A 24,767-nucleotide genomic window follows, 5' to 3' on the forward strand; every position below is an offset into this window, starting at 1 on the left:
TTTATCTCTCCCTTTCTCTCTTGATTTTCTATTTTTTCGGCCGCTCTTTTCTGTCTTTTTTCTATCCTCTTTCTCTCTTACTTTTCTCTTTTTTTCTCTATGCTTTTCTCTTGCGTTTTTTCCGTCTTTCGGTTCATTTTTTCTCTTCACTTTCCGTTCTTTTTTCTTTTCATATTTTCTGCCTCTTTGTTCTGTTTCTTTACTCTTTCTTTTTATAGCTGCGAAGCTGTAAGCTGAGCGTAGCTATATTGCGGTGCTCTTGGTTTTTTTTTGTTTCGTCGTCCGACGCTTTATTTTCGTTTTACATTTGTTCTAGAACATTCTGTCTCGTCACTGCTTAAATGGCTTTTTCGCGCTTGATTTCACGCTTTCTGCGTGACTAAATTGCGGTTATTCAGAAACAGAATCTGTTCCTAAAACAAAGTTGATTGTAAGAAAACAGATTGTATGGTCCGACAGCCGAGTGGTTAAGGCGACTGGCTATAAATCCGGAGATCGCCGGTTCGAGCCGCGACAGGGAAACTTTTTTTGCACCCAAAAACAACCTCCTTTGAAATAAACTTGTAAGTTTTATCGGCGGCGGCGATAACTATTATCAATTCACTTCTGTATCTTGTTCCATCTGTATTTTACGGCACGCAAGTCTATTTCGCAGCTATTCCGGCAATCTGCCGGCTATGTTTTGTTTTTTTTCGCTTTCTTTTATCTGTTCCCTTTTTTTCTGTTCGCGTTCTTCTGCCTTTTTTCTCTCTTCCTTTTTGCTCTCTCTCTCTCTCTCTCTCTCTCTCTCTCTCTCTCTCTCTCTCTCTGTCTGTCTCTCTGTCCCTTTTTTTGTTCTTCTTTTCTGCCTTTTCTTTTTTTCTTTCTCTTTCTTTTCCGTTTTTCTTTTCTTTCTTCACTAGTCATTCTTTTCTGTTCTTTTTCCTCCTTTTTTTGGTCTTTGTCGTATCTCTCATTCTCTTCTTTTTGTCCTTTGTCTTGCTTTCTTTCTATCTGCTTTTCTCTCTTTTTCTGCCTTTTCTTGCTGGTTTCACAGTTTTTTCTCTTTCAATGGTCGTTTCGGGTTTTTAGTTTCTTTTTTAGTTTCTCGGTTTCTTTTCTCTTTCATTGGTCTTTTTGTGTTTTCCCTTTCTTTTCTTTGTTTCTCTTTATCTCTCTTCTGTCTTTTTACCTCTACTTTTCTCTCTTTCTCTTCTTTATTTTTGTTCTATTTTCTGTCTTTTTTCTCTCCTCTCTCTTCCTTTTCTGTCTCTTTTCTCTTCTTTTTCTTTTCTGCTTTTTTCTGCCTTTTTTCTTTCTATTTTCTGTCTTTCGTTTCTTTGGTTTTTGAAATGTTTTTGTTTTTCTGTCATCTCTTGCTTTCGTCTTTTCTCTTCCGTTTCTTTCTTTTTCTGTCTCTTTTCTGTCTTTTCCTCGCTTATTTTTCTCTCTTTACTTTCTGTTTTTTTCGCATACATTTCTTTCTCATACCTCTCTGTCTTTCTTTCCTCTTTTGAATTTCTTTTTCCTTTTTTCTTTATCTTTTTTCTAGCTTTCTGTTCAGTGTTTTCTCTCCCTCTTTCATATCCTGTTTTTCTCTCTTGCGCTTCTATGTTTCTGTTCCCCCTTCCTTTGCTCTCTTTTTCTCTCTTTCTTCCGTCTTTTCTTTTTTCTGCCTTTCTGTTCTCTATTTGTTCTGTCTTTTCTCTTCCATGTATGCTTTCTGACTCTTTTCTTTTTTCCCCGCCTTTTCTCTTTCTTTTCTGTCTTTTCTCTCGTTCTTTCCTTTCTGTTCATTATTTCTCTTTTATCTTTTGTTTCTCTCTTTCGGTTCCCTTCCTTTTCTCTTACCTCTCTGTCATCTCTTGCATTTTTTTCTCTTTTCTCTCGCTTTTCTGTTCTTTTTTCCCTTTTTTTCTTATTCTTTCTTTTCCAGCTTTCTTGTCAGTGTTTTCTCTGCTTCTTTCATGTCCTGTTTTATCTATATATATTTCTACTCTTCCTTTCTTTTTCTCAGTCTTTTCTGTTTTTTCCTGCCTTTATATATCATGAATGTTTAAGCTCCACATCTTTGCTCATTAGACATGCAGCTTTGCGGTTTACCTGCGTTTAGCTAAGCCACCATGTAGAAGTTCAATATCTGTGTACGTCGTCGCGCTCCTTAAATTTGCTAGATAGCAAAGCCAAAAAAGTTAAACAAAAAACTGCTGGTTCTTGGGGTTATATACTAAACCAAACACATCGGTAGCGTAACGCGGTTGCAGAAGGAAACCCCAACGGAAAAAAAACCCACTTCATTTTAGATAGGAAGTAAACCCCCACTTTACTATTAAAGAACTGCGCATTTAGCGCGTTTGGCCATGCCTCGCGGGCCATGGCCATGCCTCAGCGGCCCGTGGGACTTGATATGAAACTATCACAACCGAACAAATTATCACAACCGAACCATATGGCTGTTGAACGAGAGGCAGGCTTTACAGCACAAGGTGGTGCGAAAGAAATCTGATTTTTTAAAAACCTATTCTTTTAAATGATTTTTTTGTGGTGCTTTTGCGGGCCTGCTAGTATGTCTTATTCCAAGTCTACAGAATGCCATTGATGTATTCGTAAAAAGAAAAACAAGATTAAAAAACTTTTATGAACTTGATTTATTGTGAATGAAACAAATTACGAACAGCTCGTAACATGCATTCTTGCTTGGATTGCGAGACAGCGATTATTGCTTTCTGTTTTTGTCAGATCTATTCGTGGAGTGGTGTCAGGATCCCAAAAACTCTGTCATTTTCACACAGAGGACAGGACAGGGCACACTGGCAAAGCTGTTGATTGACAGGCCAGAGACTAAAGCTGTTGCGATTGACGTGAAGAAACGTGTGTTTTTAGAGGGAGAAGAATTAGAACAGTACTTGGAAAAACAGGTGAAAGTCGACTAAAATAATACAGTCTTTTCTTTATAATATAAAAGTGGTTTCCTAAGAAATTGAGATTATGAATAGTAGTTCTCTGTCTGGATTTTGCAGCTGAGCGTAGCTATATTGCTGTGTTCCTGGTTTTTAATTGCTCTCAGACGAAGTTTGTAGCAATTACATTTGTCCTGTGGTCTTTTTAATAGCCGCACAGCGATATCAGGGGCTTTTATTGGCCTTCTCTTGGTTTTTATTTCGTCGTCAAGATTTTGAAGCGATTATTTTAGTCTTGCCGATGCAGAAAGTGGAGCGAAAAAGCAAACATTTTTGCAGCTTGCAATTTTTTTATTCTGTTTCTTAAGTAGAGCGAGAAAACGGTGTATCAACAAAAGTTCTCTTTCTCGCTTGTTTTTTTTTGTTCACATGCGGCCTTTTTGCTTTGATTTTTGCTAATTTTTTTGAGTTTTTTGATAGGATTTTTTTCTTAATGGTTTCACCAATCAAGTCATAGTCTATTATAGGCCTAGTTTTTTTGTTTAGTAAAGAAAATTCTTTGAATAGTAGGCCAGGTTTTGTCAACTTGTTTTTTTATTTCGTCAAGATTTTTGTTGCGACAATATGACATCACAATCACTTCAAATCTGGTTTTTGTTCATTCGTTCATGCAACTTTTGAATTGCGTGCGTGACTCTCAGCTCAGCGAGTTTTTTTATTTATTCGCGTGATGAAGTTTTTGGTCACACGTGACTTACCTCACTCTCAAAAATACCTCACTCTGAAATTGACTTTTACGTTAATTCAAAGAGGTAATGTCAAGGGAATGTGTGTATCTCTAATGCAAGGTTATTTGAGAGCACCTAATGACACAGCAATAAGTTATACAGATTCATAATCTAAATATAACATCTTAGCATTAAATAACAGAATTTCCTCTTTTCGCCTGTTTTGTTTACTATCTATTTGACTGGAGATGTAGGAAGCTATTGCGGCTATTTTCCGGCAATCTGCCCTCTATATTTTTAGGCCAATCGAGTATAGTTTTTGATCATGCATTATTTACCTCACTCGCGAAAATGTCTTCTCTACTCTTATTAAATTTAAATTGTACACGTAAACTGTAAATGGAATTTATAGGCGAACAGTATTTCAAATCAGAATTTCGATTTCTGTTGTTAGCAACTTTTTGGTCCTATCAATTTTTTTCAACTAAGGGCCTCAACAGTCTATAGCGTGGCTATTTTTGGCAATCTGTCGGCTCTGATATTAAAATTCAAAATAATTGTAAATAGTTTTGATTCGTGTTGATAAGTGGGTGGTGATACATGGGAATTATGACTATCTTAGACTTGTTTTAGAGAAAAGAAGCAGAAGCCAAATTGGAGCGAGAGGGTAGAAAGAGGCCGAAGCGAGAGTTTTTGGAAACAAAACCTTTTGATTCTGGGTTACAGGATGTTCACATGGACACCGAAGATGAAGATGAACAAAAGTAAGCAAATGAGAAGTTCTGGAATATATTTATATATCTATTCTGTTTCGGCCCCCAGTTTTTTTTACGATCCCCACTTGCAAAGGGTTTGTTGTTATACGGAGCATGAGCCTGGGGCGTAAAATTGATATGCCTACTAAGCTTGAGGGGGCAAAATGGAGCCATATTTATCGTCAGTTTCAAAGGTTTACAAAAGTCAGCTTTCATTGTATCAAAACGAATAAATCCTAGAATCTGGACACCAGTTGCAATCTTCTAAGCTAAGTATAATTTTGGTGTTAATCTAGTGATATATACTTTTTGTGATTAATAGCCGCTGTCAGCCTCTCAACGGCTATTATTCAAAAAAACACTGGGCGCTGTCTTTTTTTAAGATCTGTTCACACCTTTTCGTGATTTTTAAGTCCAAATTGGAGTAGTGTTATTGGTCACGCTTAAACAGGAAATGGGGTGAAAAAGCGAGTGGTTTTGCGGTGTGAAATTTTTGCACTCGAATTTTAGAGAGTGAGAAAATGGTGTTTGAACAAAAATTTGCTTTCTCGCTTGTGGTTTTTTGTTCAATGGCGGCAAGTTCACTTTGATTTTTACTGTTTTTTGGGATCTATTCTGTTTTGGCGCCCAGTGTTTTTTTGACCACCCAGTTACAAATTATGTTATATAGCACGTTACTGTATAAGAAAATAGCACGTGCTCCCGGGGGTCATAAAAGATTTATGTTCACTAAGCTGGGGGGGGGGGGGGGGGGGGGGGGGGAGGGAGGGGGCTGAGCGAAACAGAATAGATCCGTTTTTAATCGTTCTTGAACGAAGTTCATAGCAATTATTGTAAATTTGTTGGTCTTTTTATTCAAATTTCTCGCTTTACCATTTTGCGCTTTTCTTCTAGAATATTCTTTTCGCGCTTTCGTTCTTCATTTTTGGGTGATCTCTATTGCTCTCACTCCAAAGTAAAGCCTGTTGCTAATATAATGTCGATTGCAGAAAAGCGAATAAGGGCCAAATACCACAGTCAGCAGTGCATATGGTTATGAAACGGGTGGTCAGTGGTTCGAATCACGGTGGGGTCAAATATTTTTCCACCCGCCTGTCGTTCGAGAGCAAATTCTTCCGACATTAGTCGATTTATGTTTTGATTTTTTGGATCAGTTTTTTATTCTAAATGCTTTTTCCAATTCGTTCGTAGTTCATTCTAGGCCTAGATTTTTGTTTGGTTTCTTTGCTGGTGGTTTTTGTTCACATGCGCCTTTTTGACATTGATTTTCAGTTTTTTACATTTTTTAATCTAATTTTTTTTCCGAAATGGTTTTCCCAATTCACCCACAATCCGTTCTAGGTCTAGATTTTTGTTTAGTCAATAAACATTTTTGTATTGTACGCCAGGACTTGTCCTGCTATTTCTTTTTATGTTCTCTTTACTTTTCTATCACGTTTTTCGTTTTAAATAAGTCACGATTTTCACGTTTGACTTCTGACTTACCTCACTCACTGTTTCAACTGAATGGATTTCAAATTCTTTCACGTATTGAATTACGTAATGTAGTGAATACGGTCAAAGTCAAAAGAGCAAAATCAAAAGACAGGATAAACCAATAAAGCCTTGTCATTGAGCATTAGTTTATCAAAGTTCATGAGAGTGCTTGCTAGCTGACATTGGTATGAAGCTTATTAGTTTTCATTTTAGAATCTGGTTAGGTTTGGGTTTATAATCTGACTGAAACTGCTCGCCAAATTAGAACACTTTTTGACAATGAAAAGAACAGAAAAAAGTTCTATCAATCTTTTTTCTTTTTCTGTTTCAATCAAGCCTGATGTGCACCAAGAGCGACGACGACGGATATTTTCCGGCAATCTGCCGGCTATGTTTTATTCATAGCCGCCGTCAGCCTTTCCACGGCCATTCTACAGGCGCTCGCCTTTTTTAGCAATTCAAAGAATTTGAATCGTATTGGGGTGCTGTTTGTTATTACGACTCGAAGAGGAGTAATGGTGGAGCGTCTTTTTAAGACCCGAAAATTCTCTGGTTTTCTGTTTTTAAGACTCGAAGAGACTTTATGGTTTTGTTTTTTTGATAAGTGAGCGAGCAAGAAAACCGGAAGTTCAGGGAGTGAATAAAGTTTGAAAAGATTGTTTCAGCGAACTAATTCGAAGAGCAGAGAAAAGAGAAAGCGGTTCTTTTGTTCATGCCTTCTTTTGAAACAGCGAGAAATGTAGGTGTGAAAAAAATTTCGCTGAGCCAGTGCAGTTTTTTCAAGTTTTTTTTTAATGTTCTGTTGTCCAAAAGGTTATTATAATAAGTCGTCTAAAGCATAATTTTCAGGTTTTCAGGTTGTTTTGATAGCATTTCGAAGGTTTTTAGTAATCCAAGGGAGTTTTAAGCTAATTTGAAGCTTTTTCAACTAATTCTCCAATTTAAAGGCTATTTTATCGATTTTTGGTCCTTTTATTACTTTTACGTTTAACAATGTAAGATTAATGTTCGTGGGCATTTTCTATTACAAATTAAATACTGGTTTTTTGGTACCAAGCTCTTTTGTCTGTGAATTAAGACAAAAGTTTGTTTTAATTTCTTAGAATTTATTGCTTTGTTTCAAATTAAGAGATGTTTTTGTGCTTATTTTGTCTTGTGTGAATTTGTGTGAGCAAATGAGTTGTCTCAAATATTTTTTCTATTTTAATTTGTACTTGTACAAATTGAAAAGTAATTGAATTTTTGTTTCTTTAATATTACTTTTAAAATGTTTTGAATGAAAATAGTCTTTTCTCTTCTCTAATGCTTACGGCCATCAGAAAGTAATTTCGGACAGGCTGCTTTTTGTCAAAGACATCTTCGAGTCTGTTCCGGAATTCATCCGATTGTTTTTTTGATGGGTAATCTTGTTGGAGTGTGTTCAAAACAGGAAGTGATATGTGAAAACAATGTTTATGTGTCAAATTGCTGCTGAGCAGAGAGAAGAAAGACGGGTTTTCTGTTCATGCTATAATTTTGAGAGCAAGCTGGAAAAGTAGGTGTGAAAAATTTTTTGAACACGTGCGGCATCTTCAAAGCTTTTTTTTGTTTAAACTCCATTTTTTCAGGTAAAAGTGTTTGTCTCGGTTTGCTAAACTAGTAATAGTGTGTTTGGATTTGCTGTTGGCCATCTGAATCAAATCACTTTTATACTCTGTTTTGAGCTATGGATGACGAAATTGAATTAATTTTAGTCAATTTTTGGCCTACTATCGTTTGTTTCTTTTTTCTTCTTATTTTATGCTTCTCGCTGTAGTTTTTCGTGTTCATTCTTTGATCTGTCGTTGTTCCTTAGCTGTTATTTCTATTCGTTGCTTCTGAAGACTAGGCATGGAACTTTTATCTGAAAAACATAATACAAATTTTCAATTAATTTTAGGTCTTTTAATGTTTAATTTTTCTGTGAGTTGATGTGTGGGTGAATGCTCCAAAAGAAGCAGTGAGAGTTTTTTTTGAAAGTGATTGCTGGGAAGTAGTGTCTTAGCTTTTTTTTGATTTGTGGGAGAATTTTGGAAAATATATTTTGACTTTGTCCTTCATTTCTATTTGTTTTCCTGGATTTTCTCCGTATGAACTTTTTTCGTTAATTCATCTCTCAATTGGTTGTGGTTTGATGGATGAAGGCTAATAGTATAACAAGTTCGTTTGCAAATTGCTGTTTTGTTGTCCAACTTGTAAAGAAATTTTCATCAAATTTTGTCTGATGATTTTTTCTGTCAGATACTTTTTCTTTGTTGTTTTCCATCTTGTTGTTTCAAAATTATGATTATTAACTTGAAAGTTTCTTATGTCAGTTAGAATGGTCAAATTTCTAAGTCGTTTCCGGAATTCTTCAGGCTCTGTTTTTTTTGAAGATCTGTGTACACATTTTCATGATTTTTGAAGTCAAATTGGAGTAGTGATTTTGGTCCCCACGGAACAGAAGAAAGTGCAGCGAAAAACGTATGGCTTTGAGGCGTGGATTATCCCCCTCCAATTGCAAAGTAGAGTGAGAAAACGGTTTTCGAACAAAGATGCGTTTTCTTGTCTGTGGTTTTGGTTCAGATTCGGCATTTTGTCTTTGATTTTTGCTAATTTTCCAATTCTTTATCAGATTTTTCTGAAATGGTTGTCTTAATCCGATATTTGCTCTTTCTAGGTCTAGTTTTTTGTTAAGTGTACAAGAATTCTTCGAATTGTCTTATGTTTTTTTACAGTTCTTCACCTTCTGATTACGTTTTTCTGTTTACGGAAGTCACAATTTTCACGTTTGACTCGTGACGTACCTCACTCACTGAATGGAGTTTTCTTTTCTTTTTCACTCTTAAGCAATGTAGGGAATACGGTCAATGCCAAAGAGCAAAATCAAAACAAACGGGATAAACCGATGAAAACCGGCCAATAAATTAGTGCGTAAGGTTGTCCAATTTATTTAGAGCGATTGCGGGCCGACATTGGTGTGAAGGTTAATAGTTTTCTGTTGAGAAGCTGAATTAATCTTAGCTGATAATCTAACAAGCTTCACACAAAAATTGACCACTTTTCGTGCTTTGTCAATTTTTTTTACAATCCGAAGGTTTGCATTGTATAGGGGCGCTGTCTTTTTACGCACTTTGCAGATGACTTTCAGCTTTCGAAATGGAATAAACAGGTAACGCTTGGCGATAAGTTGCAAGAGGCCCTGCTGGTTTCAGTAGTCTTTGAGGTGCTTAATGTACTGAAATTGTCGGGAACGACTGAAATCAAGGTGAAATGGCGTTTTTAGCTCAAATCTTGATCTGTTTTTTTGTTATTTATCCTTTTTTGAGATTTAACTTACACATGACTTCAATTGACCTTCGTTTAAGCTCCAAGTAGTCTTGTGCAATCTAGAATTGCTCTTCCTAACAGGTTTTTCTGCATTGTTTTCATAATGCAAAATTAAATGCAAAGTGGTATTTTTTGAGTATTTCGATTTCTCTGGGTCAATGAAATGTTTCTATGACTTGACATTGGGTTACTGAATAGTGTTTTAATGGCAATGAAATCGTTTTTCCACGTGTTATTATCACGAATTTTTCCTATTTTTTGATAAAATTTTAAATATTTCTCATGTTTTTCAAAGTGTTGTTTTTTGTCTTCTTCCTGACTCCAGGCCAGATTAGCTCCTCCTGGGTTTAATTTTAGGTTACTGCGTTTTTTCTAGTGGCAATGGACTGGCTTTCAACATTTTGTTAAAATAATTTCAAGCAATTTTTGATAAAATTTGAGTTTTCAAATTTGCGAGTTTATCGATCTTTATGGGCCAGTGAAATTTTTTGCTTTCAATTTGGCTTCTGGATAGTTTCGGAAAATAATAAAATGTTACTGCACATGTTACGAGCACGAGTTGCAGCATTATTTCTGTAATATTTTCAGTTAGTTGTAAGTTTTTCTGAATTTTTTGTTGTTTGATTTTATTGAATTTTAAGGGCCAATGAAGGTCTTGCGGGTGGCGTACTGAAGTACGCCACCTAGTTTCAATAGACCAAAAAATTTTTGAATATAATAAGATCGCAAAATTTAGAAACTTCCAATTTGTTTTGCAGTTTTTAATTTAAAGTCTTCATCATATTTCTCGATTTTTTTCTATTTTCAGTGGCCAATATACCCATTTCAAGGCTTTTGCGTGGTTTAACGGATTTATTCAAGTGGTTTATATTTAGCCTTTTGACTAAAACCTTCAAGACTTTTAGCAAGGATTTTATTTTGATTTAGTTTCTCAAAACTTCTGAGACTCTATCTTTTCGGCTGGCCATGTTCAATTAATCAGCTGGTGCTTCAACGGTTTTCTTTCAATTCGCTGGATTGTTTTTCAGGACTTGTCCTGCTATGTTTTTTTCTTTTTCAATCTCGTTGTGCGTCAACGGCAGATATTTTCTGTCAATTTATCTGCTTTCTTTTGGCAATGAGCGCTCATTTTTTGATAATTCAACTTTTAAATTGATAATCTATTAGGGATTTTATTGACTTCCTTATGACTCTAAGAGACACCTCGCTCTCAAGAAAATGTTTTTACAATACAGTAGGAGCGTTTTTCAATGCCATGCAAGGGGTTTTGGTTGTTGCATTTTGCATGTCTTCCCTTGTGTCTGTTGATCTTCTGGGATGGCTTTTTTAAACTACGGTGTGTACGAAGGTCACAATTTTCACGTTTGACTCTTGACGTAACTCACTCACTGAATGGATTTTTGGTTTTCACTCTTAAGCAACGTAATGAAAGCAGTCAATGCCAAAAGGGCGAAACCAAAACAAACAGGATAAACCGATGAAAACCGGTCATCAAGTCAGTGCACAAGGTTATCCGCTTTTTTTAGAGCGATTGCGGACCGACTTTGGTGTGAAGCTTAATACTCTTTTGTTGAGAACCTGCATTAAGTTTTGTTTGATAATCTAACATGCTTCACACAAATTTAGAACTTTTCGGGCACTTATGTCAATTTTTTTTACAATCCAAAGGTTTGGATTCAATTGGCTTGATGTCTTAATTTTAAAATGCGTTTTTACGCATTTTGCAATTGACGTTCAGTTTTCTAAATGGAATAAACATGTAACGCTTGGCGGGTGTTACGTTGCATGAGGCCCTCTGCTTGTTTCAGTAGTCTTTAATGGGCTTAAGGTACTGAAATCATCGAGAACGTCTAAAATCCAGGTGAAAATGCGTTTTTTTACCTCATCTTTGCGCTGTGTTTCTTGTCTCTATACTTCTTGAGATTTTGCTTACTTATGACTTCAATTGACATTTGTTTAAGCTCCAAGTAGTCTTGTGCAATCTAGAATTTCTCTTCCTTACTACTTTTTGCAGTATGTTTTCGTAATGCAATTAATTACAAAGTAGTGTTTTTTGAGTTCTTTGATGTGTTTCTGGGTCAATGAAAATTTTTTATGGCTTGACATTGGGCTACTGAATAGTGTTTTAGTGGCAATGAAATCGTTTTTCCACGTGTTATAATCACGAATTTTTACTATTTTTTGATAAAATTTTAAATATTTTTCATGTTTTTCGAAGTGTTGTTTTTTGTCTTCTTCCTGACTCCAGGCCAGATTAGCTCCTCCTGGGTTTAATTTTAGGTTACTGCGTTTTTTCTAGTGGCAATGGACTGGCTTTCAACATTTTGTTAAAATAATTTCAAGCAATTTTTGATAAAATTTGAGTTTTCAAATTTGCGAGTTTATCGATCTTTATGGGCCAGTGAAACTTTTTTGCTTTAAATTTGGTCATTGGATATCTTCGGGAAATAATAAAATGTTGCTTCTCATGTTGCGAGCACGAGTTGCAGCATTATCTCTGTAAAATTTTCAGTTAGTTTTAAGTTTTTCTGAATTTTTTGTTGTTTGATTTTATTGAATTTTATGGGCCAATGAAGGTCTTGCAGGTGGTGTACTGAAGTGCGCCACCTAGTTTCATTAGATCAAAAAAATTTTTGATTATATTAAGGTCGCAAAGTTTAGAAACTTTCAATTTGTTTTGCAGTTTTTAATTTGAAGTCTTCATCATATTTCTCGATTTTTTCTATTTTCAGTGGCCAATATACCCCTTTCAAGGCTTGTGCGTGGTTTAACGGATTTATTCAAGTGGTTTATAATTAGCCTTTTGTCTAAAACTTTCAAGACTTTTAGCAAGGATTTTATTTTGATTTAGTTTCTCAAAACTTCCTAGACTCCATTTTTTGGCTGGCCATGTTCAATTAATCAGCTGGTACCTCTACGGTTTTCTTTCAATTCTCCGGATTGTTTTCAAGGACTTGTCCTGCTATGTTTTTTTTCTTTTTCAATCTCGATGTTCAAGGCTTGTGCGTGGTTTAACGGATTTTTTAAATCGTTTAATTTTAGCCTTTTGACTAAAAGCTTCAAGACTCTTAGCAAGGATTTTATTTTTGTTTAATTCGTTTGATTTAGTTTCTCAAAACTTCCTAGACTTTTTTTTGGCTGGCCATGTTCAATCGATCAGCTGGTACCTTAACGGTTTTCTTTCAATTCTCTGGATTGTTTTCCAGGACTTGTCCTGCTATGTTTTTTTTTCTTTTTCAATCTCGATGTTCAAGGCTTGTGCGTGGTTCAACGGATTTATTTAAATCGTTTAATTTTAGCCTTTTGACTAAAAGCTTCAAGACTTTTAGCAAGGATTTCATTTTTGTTTAATTTGATTATTTTAGTGTCTCAAAACTTCTGAGACTCTATCTTTTTGGCTGGCCATGTTCAATTGATCAGCTGGTACTTCAACGGTTTTCTTTCAATTCACTGGATTGTTTTTCAGGACTTGTCCTGCTGTCTTTTTTCCTTTTTCAATCTCGTTGTGCGTCAACGGCAGATATTTTCTGTCAATTCGTCTGCTTTCTTTTGGCAATGAGCGCTCATTTTTTAATAACTCAACTTTTAAATTGATAATCTGTTAGGGATTTTATTGACTTCCCTTATGACTCTGAGACACCTCGCTCTCAAGAAAATGTTTTTACAATACAGTAGGAGCGTTTTTCAATGCCATGCAAGGGGTTTTGGTTGTTGCATTTTGCATGTCTTCCCTTGTGTCTGTTGATCTTCTGGGATGGCTTTTTTAAACTACGGTGTGTACGAAGGTCACAATTTTCACGTTTGACTCTTGACGTAACTCACTCACTGAATGGATTTTTGGTTTTCACTCTTAAGCAACGTAATGAAAGCAGTCAATGCCAAAAGGGCGAAACCAAAACAAACAGGATAAACCGATGAAAACCGGTCATCAAGTCAGTGCACAAGGTTATCCAATTTCTTTAGAGCTATTTCGGACAGACGTTGTTGTGAAGCTTAATACTCTTTTGTTGAGAACCTGCATTAAGTTTAGTTTGATAATCTAACAAGCTTCGCACAAATTTAGAACACTTTTCGGGCACTTATGTCATTTTTTTTACAATCCAAAGGTTTGGATTGTATTGCGGCGCTGTCTAATTTTAAGATGCGTTGTTTCGCATATTGCAGTTGGCGTTCAGTTTTCTAAAAGTAATAAACAGGTAACGCTTGGCGGGTATTACGTTGCATGAGGCCCTCTGCTTGTTTCAGTAGTCTTTGATGTGCTTTGCTTACTGAAATCGTCGAGAACGTCTAAAATCAATGTGAAAAGGCGTTTTTTACCTCTTCTTTGGACTGTGTTTCTTGTCTTTATCCTTCCTTGAGATTTTGCTGACTTATGACTTCAATTGACATTTGTTTAAGCTCCAAGTAGTCTTGTGCAATCTATAATTTCTCTTCCTTACTTTTTTGCCGTATGTTTTCGTATTGCAAAATTAATTACAAAGTGGTATTTTGTGGTATTGTTCTTTGATGTGTCTCTGGGTCAATGAAATGTTTTTATGGCTTGACATTGGGTTACTGAATAGTGTTTTAGTGGCAATGGAAATGTTTTTCGTGTTATTATCCCGAATTTTAGCTAGTTCTTGATAAATTTTGAAATTTTTTCCATGGTTTTCGAAGTGTCATTTTTTTAGTTTCTCCTGACTCGAGGCCAGATTAGCTTATCCTGAGTTTAGTTTTAGGTTACTGCATTGTTTCTATTGGATTTGGAATTGCTTTCAACATTTTACTAAAATAAGTTTTTTGCAATGTTTTTTTAAAATTCTTTGAAAATTTACTTATTGCGAGTTTATCGATCTTTGTGGGCCAGTGAAATTTTTTATGCTTTAAATGTGGCTACTGGATAGTTTCAGAAATTAATAAAATGTTACTGAAGATTGCAGGAATTAATAGCTGGAATTGCAGCAACATTTCCGTAAAATTTTCAGCAAAATTTTCAAGTTCTTTTGAAAGTTTTTGTTGTTTGATATTATTGAATTTTAAGCGCCAATGAACGTCTTGCAGATGACGTACTTAATAGATTCAACAGACAAAAATAGTTTCGATTATAATGTAGCAGCAAAATTTAAACTTTCAATATGTTCTGCAGTTTTCAATTTGAAGTTTTTTAATTTTTCTCGAGTTTTTCTATCTTTAGTGGCCAATAAACCCTTTTCAAGGCATGTGCGTTTTTTAACGGGATTTTTTAAAAAAAGGTTCCAATTTAGCCTTCAGAATAAAAGGTTCAAGAGTTATAGCAATAATTATATTTTTGTTTAATTTGTTTGAATATTTAAGTTTCTCAAAACTTTTGAGACTCTATTTTTTGCCTGGTACTTCTACGGTTTTCTTTCAACTCTTTGGATTATTTTTAGGACTTGTCCTGCTATGTTTTTTTCACTTTCAATCCCGATGTGCGTCAAGTGCATCAACGGTGGCTATTTTCTGTCTATTTGCCTGCTTTCTATTGGCAATGAGCGCTCGTTTTTTGATAATTCGATTTTAATATTGACAATCTGTTGGGATTATGTTGTCTTCCCTTATGACTCTATATCTTCCTTATGACTCTATATCCCTTATGACTCGCCACACACACAGAGACGCACATACGTCAACCCCCCCCCCTCACCCCCACATCAGCCCCCATCACTTCACCCCCCTCCAATCCCCCACCCCCTGCACATAAGTCAGGCCTTAAGAACCCCTCCCACCGTCTTCTCTGGTGCCCCCCTCCACATTCATCCCCACTACGCCCCGCTGTGCTCGTATCACGCCTCTTCAAGCTAGACTCACTAAACCGTGACTAATTACTGGCGAAATGAACCGCTCGCCGGTCGTTTGAGAGCTGTTTGCCCGATGTTAGTCGGTTATGTTTTGCAAATTAATGAACCGGATATTTCCTGCTCTAATTTCTCCTCTACAAAGTCAAGCCACTTTGCAGCAATATAACTATGAAGTATAACCGATTTTTCCAAACATGCATTTGAGTTGACCTCATAAAACTTCTTGATAACATTTCTACTGTAGGCTTTTCTCAGCTAGTTGGTGTGCTTTTTATCGTTTTTGTGAAAAAATAGCACTTTTGTGGTTGCTGAGCTTACGAATTCAACAACCAAATTGAAAAGCGCTTCAAGGCCATTTCAAGCAGTAAAGTTAGAATAGCTTGACATGCGAAATTTAATGCTACATTCTATCGAAGCCGTATGGATTTGTTCACGTTGTTCAACATTTATAATCAGTAACTATTATTAGTACACAATCATCATACATGAAGTGAAACTCAATCTCGAACTACGTTATTATTGCCACATGTTCACAATCACACAAATTGAGCGTAAGAGATACCCAACTTGGTATGCCAGATTTGATGAGTTTTGCGATTTTCTTACCATTTCTGAGAGTGCGGGGCACCGTATGAGGTATCCCGAACCCCAAACTCAGTGCTTTGACGACATTGTAATTTTACGACATAGTGATCTACAACCAATAAGAAATGCAATTTTGACATGTTGACTTGCAGTGCGTATTGAAGCACAGTTTCTTGAGCGGTAATTTACTTGTTATCGTGTCTTGTTTGTGTAATTCATATTAGTGATTGTACAGTTTTGACTCAACTTTGACTTGTGAAAAGAGAATTAACTTTGTTCCTCAGAAACTTTATTCTCAAAACTTTCTTTCTGAGGAACAAAGTTCCAAAGTAGAAGAAACTTTTTGCAAAGCACATAGTCAGGTGCTCCTACCGGTTTTAACAAAGCCTAGCATAGTTTTGTTATTGGTGGATTGTTTTTGAGGCCAATTGAGAAAAAGTTGTTCATTAAATTAACTCGGAATATTCGAATTTGAGGTAAAAATTGTGTTATTTCTCGAAGATCATTTAACCAATGCAGTTCACTTTATTTTCGTTTGATTACTTGTATGACAGTGTTTTGCACTGCCAATTTTGCTTAAGTTTGAATCTTTTTTTACGGAGTTATTCAACATTGAAATTTTTACCCATGTATTAAGATTGGGTATAAAATATAAAAGGTAGCCCCACCAACGCAGATTACCTAGCGTTGCTCATTTTTACATCAGATAGTGGGCCTACCTAACGTTCATAATCTTGTGAAATTTTATCTCGCTAGCTTTTGTGGTTAGGAGATACCGCCGAAAACCTCTAATTTGAGAGCAATTGGTTAATTAAAATTTTGGATTTTTGCGTAGTTGAAGCAAAGCCATTTGTTATTCAGCAAAGCTGAGCAAATAGTTATTTGCAATCATTGAGTATCAAGTAATGCAACGGTAATCTACAGTATAGGTGATAATACATTTCACAAAAGTTAACTGCAAAAACACGATATCCGGACAGATTTGAAACCGCTGAAACGAACTGGGCGGTGGAAAGTTTTCCTTGTCATTGATAGGAAAGCAGCCGTTACACTTTTGAATACGGAATTTTTTGTTGTTTTTTGATGATTTGATGGTAAAACCAATACTAAGCTGGAATTAAAGCTATCCTCAAACTGGACTGATCGTAATGAGTCAAATGAGCCGCTGCTCTAACGCTTTTTATACATCGCCTCTGCAATACTTTTTAGACTTGGTGAGAGTTTCGAAACCTGTTTTATTGCGGATTGAAACTAATAGGTTGTGTTGTGACGGAAATTCTCGTAATGTTATTTTGAAATCGATCAAAGGGTGGCGTTTCAGAAGTGACGACGACTCAAGCGACGAAGAAAACGAGGAGATAATACTGGAAAAGTTATGGAAAAATCGGTCTCGTGACTTTTTCGTGGACACAGATTGCAATAAGCCGAGTGTGTTCAAACCAACGAAGAAATCACACGTGATGTTTCCCCACCGAGATCGAGTGTTGAAGTGGGATGATTACGGAGAGATCATAGATCACGATGTGTTTTGTGATCCCGATTTAGTGGCCAAGGAAAGGGGAGAGACTAAAAAGCAGGTTATAAAAAAATTGTCTGTGGGAAAAGGACTGCTATTTGAGGAATACTTTTCGAAGTGCACAAACGGAATATCAGGTCACCATAATGGTATTCCGGACGGATGTCAGATTTATGAATCTGTAATGAAATTTTTTTTGAATGATGCATTCTGAGCTGATAGAGAATCGATGACATACTAGCGCAAGAATTTGCCAACAGGTTGTTCAGATGTTCATCAAAATTTGAGTTACTATTGTCAAACCATTTGCTAAATGTATTCACGTGAACTAATTGAAGAATATCGAAAATCTTTAGTGTTTGGTCTATAAATTAGGTCTTGCGGAATCAATAATAAAACTGGCCAAATTATGATTTAGGCTAATTGAAAATTTTTTCCATTGAAAAAGTGACAAAAATTTGTTTGTTGCTAATACAGCTATTTGCAAAGTAGTGGCTGTTATTTTCGCCGTATAATATGTCACGAAATGTTAATCGGAAAGATAAAACAAAATGAAGAAAAAAATCAATATTTTGAGCACGTGTGTAAAAACGGCAAAACATAATAACAATCTTTTAAATTTATAGCAACAAACCATTGAAGTGGTGGACTTGACTAGCACGGAAGAGCGACCTACTAAATGCGTGATTGAGAAGCGAAGTTTGAAGATAAAATGCAAGCTGGCCTTCATCGACTACGAAGGAAGAAGTGATGGTGATTCAGTTAAGAAAATCATTGCTCATTGCAAACCCAAACAACTAATTTTGGGTAAGAAGATTATTTAATGATCATTAGAATAATCCCAGAATAATCATATGTTTCTAACAAATATGTTTGTGAATGATCATATGTTTGTGCTTATGATTTTTTTGGAAAATGCTTTTGCACGTATTTGTAGATACTTATAACTCCAAATCCGAACAAGGAATTATTTGGTCTGAGCTTAATTTTTTCGAAGCTTGAAAAGTAAAACTCGTTTGATGTCGAAATCTCTATTTTGAAACGCTGAATACTGTACATTCTATACTGACCTTCAGCCGGTCATTTGTGTAAATGTTTAAAAGTATGAATTTTCAGTCCACGTTAATCTGACGTATGTCAACGTGTGGTCAACGTATGTCAATGTGTGTTGACGTTAAGTGTCTCTCAATGAAAAAATTTTTAATTTGTCTTTCAAAGTTGTACTTTTCATTTAAGTGGACCGTATAGAGTTATTTTATAATAGTGTTTAATAGCCGCCCTCATCTTCTCAGCCGGCTATTATAGCGCTCCTATTTTTTTTATAATTAAAAGAAATTGAATTGTATTGGGGCGCTGTCTTTTTACGACTCGAAGAGGAGTATTGGAGAATTTTAAATTTTGCATGCATAAGATGAAGTTTGGCATAGCTTCACAAGAAGCTCTATTTTTTTCAACGTATACTTGGCTAGAGAAAGGAAGGCTTGAGGAGCAAGAAAGAATATGAGCATGGGTTATAAGAGATGTTCAAGTTCGAGAGTTTAAGGCCAGTTGGTGTAATGGTTAATACACTTGGCTTGCAAATAGGAAATGCTGGTTCGAATCCAGTACTGGTCCATTTTCACAGTAATTGAGCCTGCTTAGACCCCCTAACAAGTGATGGGTCTAGACCCTAGTCTCTGAGTTTAACCGCAAAAGAGATACAAGAGAGTTAGGAATTGTGAAAGGGTGATGCACAATTTCAGGGGAAGTGTTAGAAGTTAGAGACAACCGAATGTAAATTGTGCATAAGATAAAGTTTGGTAAGAAGCTCTACTTGTTCGACGTATACAGCTTGTTTAATGGACCGATTTTTCTTCATTAATACCTGTTTGATTTCATTGATTTCGTACGAGATAAGAATAAGTTTATTTTCAAATAGTTTTTAATTTTTGCTTCAGATTTGACTTAGAGCCTATCTTTGATTCGTTTCTGTCTATATATAATCTTCCGACTGTATTTATCCGGCTAAAATGATTTCACGCTTTAAAAAATCTCAGGCTATATTTTCATTTTGAGATAACAGTTTGACTTTTCAGGAAGCTCTACTTGTTCGACGTATACAGCTTGTTTAATGAACCGATTTTTCTTCAAGCTGAATGCAGATTTTTCTTAATAGCTGAATGCAGTCTCTTAGATTTTGATAAAAATACAATTCTAAATCAGATTTTTGAATTTTAGCGCGACAATTTTGTGTCGGGTCTGCGGTCTCTTATTTGGGATGACACCAGTCTGTTTCGCGGCTTTTGGCAATCTGCCATCTATTTTCTCTAACATGTAAAGAAGACCTCAACAAAACGAAACTTGAATATCATTCATAAAAACAGTCATCAATTGTTTAAAATATAGTCAAGTATATTTACAGTGAATAACCATCATTGCTCTGCGGTAGTCATGTGAGAGCGTACATTGGGACATGCGTGACAATGTCTGCAGTGTCATTATAAGTTTTGTAGGTTTCCTTCATCTAATACTTATCACACATAAAGAGGAATTTGATGTGAGGCATTACGAAGTAGCAGCTGATATTCCGGAACTGGTGTCAGCTCTCATGCAGGTCGAGGAATATATTCTTAAATACTTCGAATCACTACTTTTCGTGCCTACTCAGTTCAGGTTTTTGTGTTTAATAGCCGCGTCCTCAATTCTAGGCGACTATTATAGTGCTCATATTTTTTTTACAGTTCAAAGAATTTGAATTGTATTGGGGCGCTGTCTTTTTACGACTCGAAGAGGATTATTGGAGAAGTCCTTTTTTTAATCAGTTTTATTGGAGTGATTTTTGAAGCGGGAAATGAAACGCGTGAAAAAATTAGGAGTGATTTTGGCGCTGAACAAAAGTGAAGAGCGAAGCGAAAAGAGAGTGGTTTTTGTTCATACCGCTGTTTTTTAGAGAGCGAGAAATTGATGTGTGAAAAAATTTTCTCTAAGCGAGCGGAATTTTTTTGTTCACGTGCGGCATTTTAAAGCAGTTTTTTTTTCATTTATTTTGGTTAAGAGGTTATGTTATGATTTTGTTTTAATTTTAGGCTGGTTTCGGTAGTGGTTTGAAGGTTTCTGGAAATTCATATGAATTTTATGATAATTCGGAGGTCTTTGATATATTTTGCGGGATAGATTTTCGGGATAATTTTTGCGTTTTTTGACGATTATTTTGTTTTACTGGCTCCAATGGGTATTGAAGAAGCCCCTTCTACTTGAGCAATTTTATGATAACAATTGGTTACATTGTTTTGGGTAAGAATAATTTTTTTGCTGAGAAATATGACAAAAAGTGGCGAAAATTGGAACTATTTTTCTTAATTTTTTGCAGTTTTTCGGTTTTTTTCTGTTTTTAGCGAAGTTTCTTTGCCTATGATGACTTGCCTATTGTTTTGCAAGCATCTGGATACCCTATTGGCGGAAGGGAACTTTTCTTTGGATTTATATATTTTTAAAATATTTCAAAATTTAGTAACTTTTTCCAGTTTTTCAGTGAAAGTTGTTTTTAAGAGCTGTTTTTTTCATAATTTTAGCCTAAAGTATTGTTCAAAATTCACATATGTGGTTTATGTAAGTACTAGTTGTTTTGATGAAGTTATTTTGGCAGAGATAGTTTTTTCGGGATCTCAATTTATAACAAAATTCGATCAGATTTTTTATCATATTTTAACAGATTTGATTTTATTGTTTTTACTTTTTTGTTTCATGACTTTTTTTCAAGATAATCATAAATTAGTGAAGGCACGTTTTGTTTGATGAGTAGTTGGATGGCGTTTAAATGGATTTTCACTTCGAGTCGTTACCGGAATTCTTCCGGCTAGGTTTTTTTTTCGTAAGATGTTTTCACACTTTTTTTCATGACTTTGAGCTTTCAAAACGGGATACAGGTAAAGCTCAGCGGGCATTAAGTTTCATTAGAGGCCCTTAGCCGCGTTTAGTAGTTCATCAAGTACTTAGAGTGGTGAAGCTACTGGGAAGGCCGTAATTCAAGGTTAACAGGTCATTTTCAGAAGTTTTTGAGCCCAAAATGTTGCAATTTTTTCGTCTTTTTTTCGGATTTTTGTTGGACCAGTCTGAAAGTGAGGTTTGTAAAAGTTGGTAAAGGTCTTTTGCAAGACGTAATTACTTTTTATGGCCATTTTAAGTGGTATATGTATTGCTACACCAAATATAAACACAGTAATTTATTCTAATTTTTAAAATTTTTTTAAGTTTTCTGAATATTTTTGTTTCAGCTCTTGGTGTCACAATAATAGGTTATTTTATAGTTTCTAGTGATAATGGAATTGTTTTCAACTTCACTGATTTTACCAATTTTTTTGATAAAACTTGCAGTTTTTTCCAATTTTCTGACAATAATTGTCATTATTCAAGTTTTCCAGCTCCAGGTAGCAAGAAATCTCGTCTAGGATTTGTGAAAATAGTTTACTGCAAAATTTTTATTGGCCATGGCATAAGCCAATTTTTTCAATTTTTTGAAAATTGTTGTCAATTTTTAGATTTTTCTAACCTGAACAGCCAAAACATTTCCTTTAGGTTTTGATAATAGGTTACTGCATAGTTTCTGTTGGTAATGGGGAATGTGTTTCAAGATTTTAATGTTACAAATTTTAGCGATTTTCGAATTGTAAGTTTTTTCTTTGACTTCCTGAAATTTTAGTCTTTTTCCTCACTGGCCAGTGGTTCGTTGCTATTGAGTTTGCTAGTATGTTATTGCAGAGTTCCTAGTGACGGAAAAATAGTTTTTTGTTTTTTTAGATTGCAAATATAATAATTTTTTAAATAAAGCTTGCAATTTAAAATTTTTTGATTTTCAAATTTTTTGAATTTTTTTGTCATTTTCTGAGTTTAACTATCCTTATTGGCCAACGAAACTTTTCAAATGTTGCAGATGAGTTACAAGACAGAAGTCCACAGAGAAAAAATGAATTTGAAGAAATGAATTCTTCCGGCTATGTTTTTTTTAAGATCTGTTCACACATTTTCTTGATTTTTGAAGTCAAATTGGAGTAGTGATTTTGGTCACGCCGAAACAGGAAGTGGAGCGAAAAACCGAGTGGTTTTGCGGCGTGAATTTTTTTTGCTCTAAATTTAAAGTAGAGTGAGAAAACGGTGTTTGAACAAAATTTCGCTTTCTCGCTAGTGGTTTTTTGTTCACATGCGGCAATTTCGCTTTGATTTTTTCTGTTTTTTCGATTTTTTGGATCGTTTTTTTCTAAATGGTTTTCCCAATCCATTCATAGTCCTTTCTAGGTCTAGTTTTCTGTTTAGTCAATGAAAATTTTTTGAATTGTATGTCAGGACTTGTCCGGCTATGTTTTTTACTTCGTCGAATAAAAAAATGTTTCGATTTACCTCATTTTGCCGCTTTTTCAACATTTTGCGTGATATCTTTTTGACTTCTCTAGGCTAGTTTCTCTCTTCTCTCATTCTGCTAAAAGTGATTTTGAACATCAGTTGCTCAGCAAAGCAATTCAAAATGAACAGAGTCAGTATAAAAAATTGAAGTCAGATAAAAATTGAAGTCAGAAGTAGAAACGGGATAAATCCATAAAGCCCATTTTTAGATGCCCGCTATTTGAACGTCGTTCCTATAAGTCTTAGTTACCATCTCTAATGGTTATTGGTATTAATAGTAGCCCCTGTAGCCTCTCTCTAAGAAACAGAAGTACGTTATGTTCAACTACGAAATGCCATCAAAATAATTCGGACTTAAAAAATGTTTATGTACAAAAATCTTTTTTTTCAATATCTTCTATTCTTTCAATCCCAATCATGCTTATTGGAATCAACGGCGGCTGTTTTCCGGCAATCTGCCGGGTATGTTTTAAGTTTCATTACTTAAGTTGGACTATTTTATCAGTTTTCAAATGATTTGAAGCTGATATTTGTTTTGAAGTAAAACTCTATCTAAAACTATCACCAAGTCGGCGAGTGATATCTAAATATTTGTACTAGAATTTTCATCAGACTTCAGATTAAAATTTATTTAGTTAATTAATTAATATTTAATTATGTCAATTTGTTTTATGGCTTATCGTATGAGTCGGAAATCAGTGGCAAGAAATAATTGGGAGCGAGGACTGAATAAATACCCCGAAGATTTTTCCAAGAAGATAGCGAGAGTAATTCAAACTGAACTGATAAAAATTGATAATAAAATCAATGGTCTGTTACGAACCAAGATTTCATTAATTTAATTTTTGTCCTTTTTAGTACGAAGTTCTGATGCATCTGCGAAAGCCGTCGTGGATTACTGTCTCAACGACGCTAAAGTGGAATTAAGTGCCTTGGTTCCAAAATACGGCGAAACAGTTGACGCGACATTAGAAAGCTTTATTTACCAAGTTAAATTAACCGATAATTTAATGGCAGGTCTTGATTGGAACAAAGTTCGAGGAATTGAATTGACGTGGATTGACGGATTAATTGCATCAGAAATGGAAAAGGAATTCCAAGATTCCGCCCAGAATCAGATGGACTTAACGATCTCAAGCGGAAAAGTTCCACTTTTACAGAAAATTCCGGATTCGCAAAGCCATGCTAGTTCACACGATACGGTTTTCGTAAATGAAGTTAGACTGAACGAATTCAAAATGATTTTAACAAAAAATGGATTGCCAGCTGAGTTCATAATGGGAGTTTTGGTCGTAAATGGTCGAGTCGCAGTTAAGCGTTTAAAAAGTGGACACATTTCTATCGAAGGTTGTTTATGTGAAGATTATTACAAAGTTAGAGAACTGCTGTATCAGCAATTTGCAGTTTTGTAAAGACATCCACAACTATTTTTGTTTATTTAATAGCTTGTGGCATTTTTGTGTGATCTGATTTTCTTTTATTGATAATTGAAGTTGAATATTTAAACGACAGTTTTTATCTTCTGAAGTAGCTAATCAAAATCTAATAATTGATTAACGTAAGTGGTTTATTAGAGATGATAGAAAAAAACAGCCATTAAGCAAGGTGTCCCTTTATACCATCCATAGAAGAAATTGTGGAGGCTGGAAAACGAGCTCATTAGTTTTTTTTTCTGAGACTCGTTTTTAATTGCCCTGAAATTGGTCCTGCTGTTCTTTTTATGCCATTTTTTTGTACTACCCACATTTCGTCTAATCGTTTTTGTTCTGCTCAATAATAACCGCCGTGAGCCTCTCAAACGGCTATTATTTAGGCGCTCTCCTTTTTGCAATTAAAGAATTTGAATTGTATTGGGGCGTTTTCTTTTTAAGATCTGTTCTCACATTTTCATGATTTCTAAGGTCAAATTGGAGTAGTGATTTTGGTCACGCCGAAAGCTTGAGAAAGAAACTGTTTGCACGTAAAGGCAGAGCTGAAAAACAAACCATTGCTCTGAAGTATTTTTGAAAAGAAATACTAGTAGGTTATATGGTATTAGCTTAACTTAGAATGAACACCCGCTAATTTAGCTTGGTCCCGTATTGAGGAATCCAATTGTTTGTCTCCTAGATATTTTGGAAGCTCAATGGAACAAGTGATATTGGCAATTTTTAAGGCTAGGCTACTCACATCAGTAAAAAATGAGGCTAAGAACACATCAGTAAAAGATGAGTGAAGCCAATCCCATTTTTTTCTTATCTTTACTGTCTGTCTTTTATTTACAGCCCGCCTTCTTGCCCGAGAGCGGAGAAAAATTGAATGAAAATATCCCTTTTGTCTTTCATAGA

At 35.2% G+C, this 24,767-nt stretch overlaps 1 protein-coding gene across 1 annotated transcript in view; it reads left to right on the forward strand.

Moving 5' to 3' along the window:
- The window catches only part of LOC142348226 (cleavage and polyadenylation specificity factor subunit 2-like), a 134,956-nt gene extending 111,005 nt beyond the window's left edge, over positions 1–23,951 (forward strand). Inside the window, exons 9-13 of the mRNA XM_075399507.1 lie at positions 2,719–2,897; positions 4,241–4,371; positions 16,870–17,125; positions 17,691–17,871; positions 23,299–23,951. Coding sequence (XP_075255622.1) covers positions 2,719–2,897; positions 4,241–4,371; positions 16,870–17,125; positions 17,691–17,871; positions 23,299–23,852 — 1,301 coding nt within the window. The 3' untranslated portion in view covers positions 23,853–23,951. The remainder of the gene's footprint in view (positions 1–2,718; positions 2,898–4,240; positions 4,372–16,869; positions 17,126–17,690; positions 17,872–23,298) is intronic.
- The last annotated feature ends 816 nt before the right edge of the window (positions 23,952–24,767 follow it).

Source organism: Convolutriloba macropyga, chromosome 10 (genome assembly GCF_964194025.1).
Source record: "Convolutriloba macropyga chromosome 10, txConMacr16.3, whole genome shotgun sequence".
Taxonomy (NCBI): Eukaryota; Metazoa; Xenacoelomorpha; order Acoela; family Convolutidae; genus Convolutriloba; species Convolutriloba macropyga.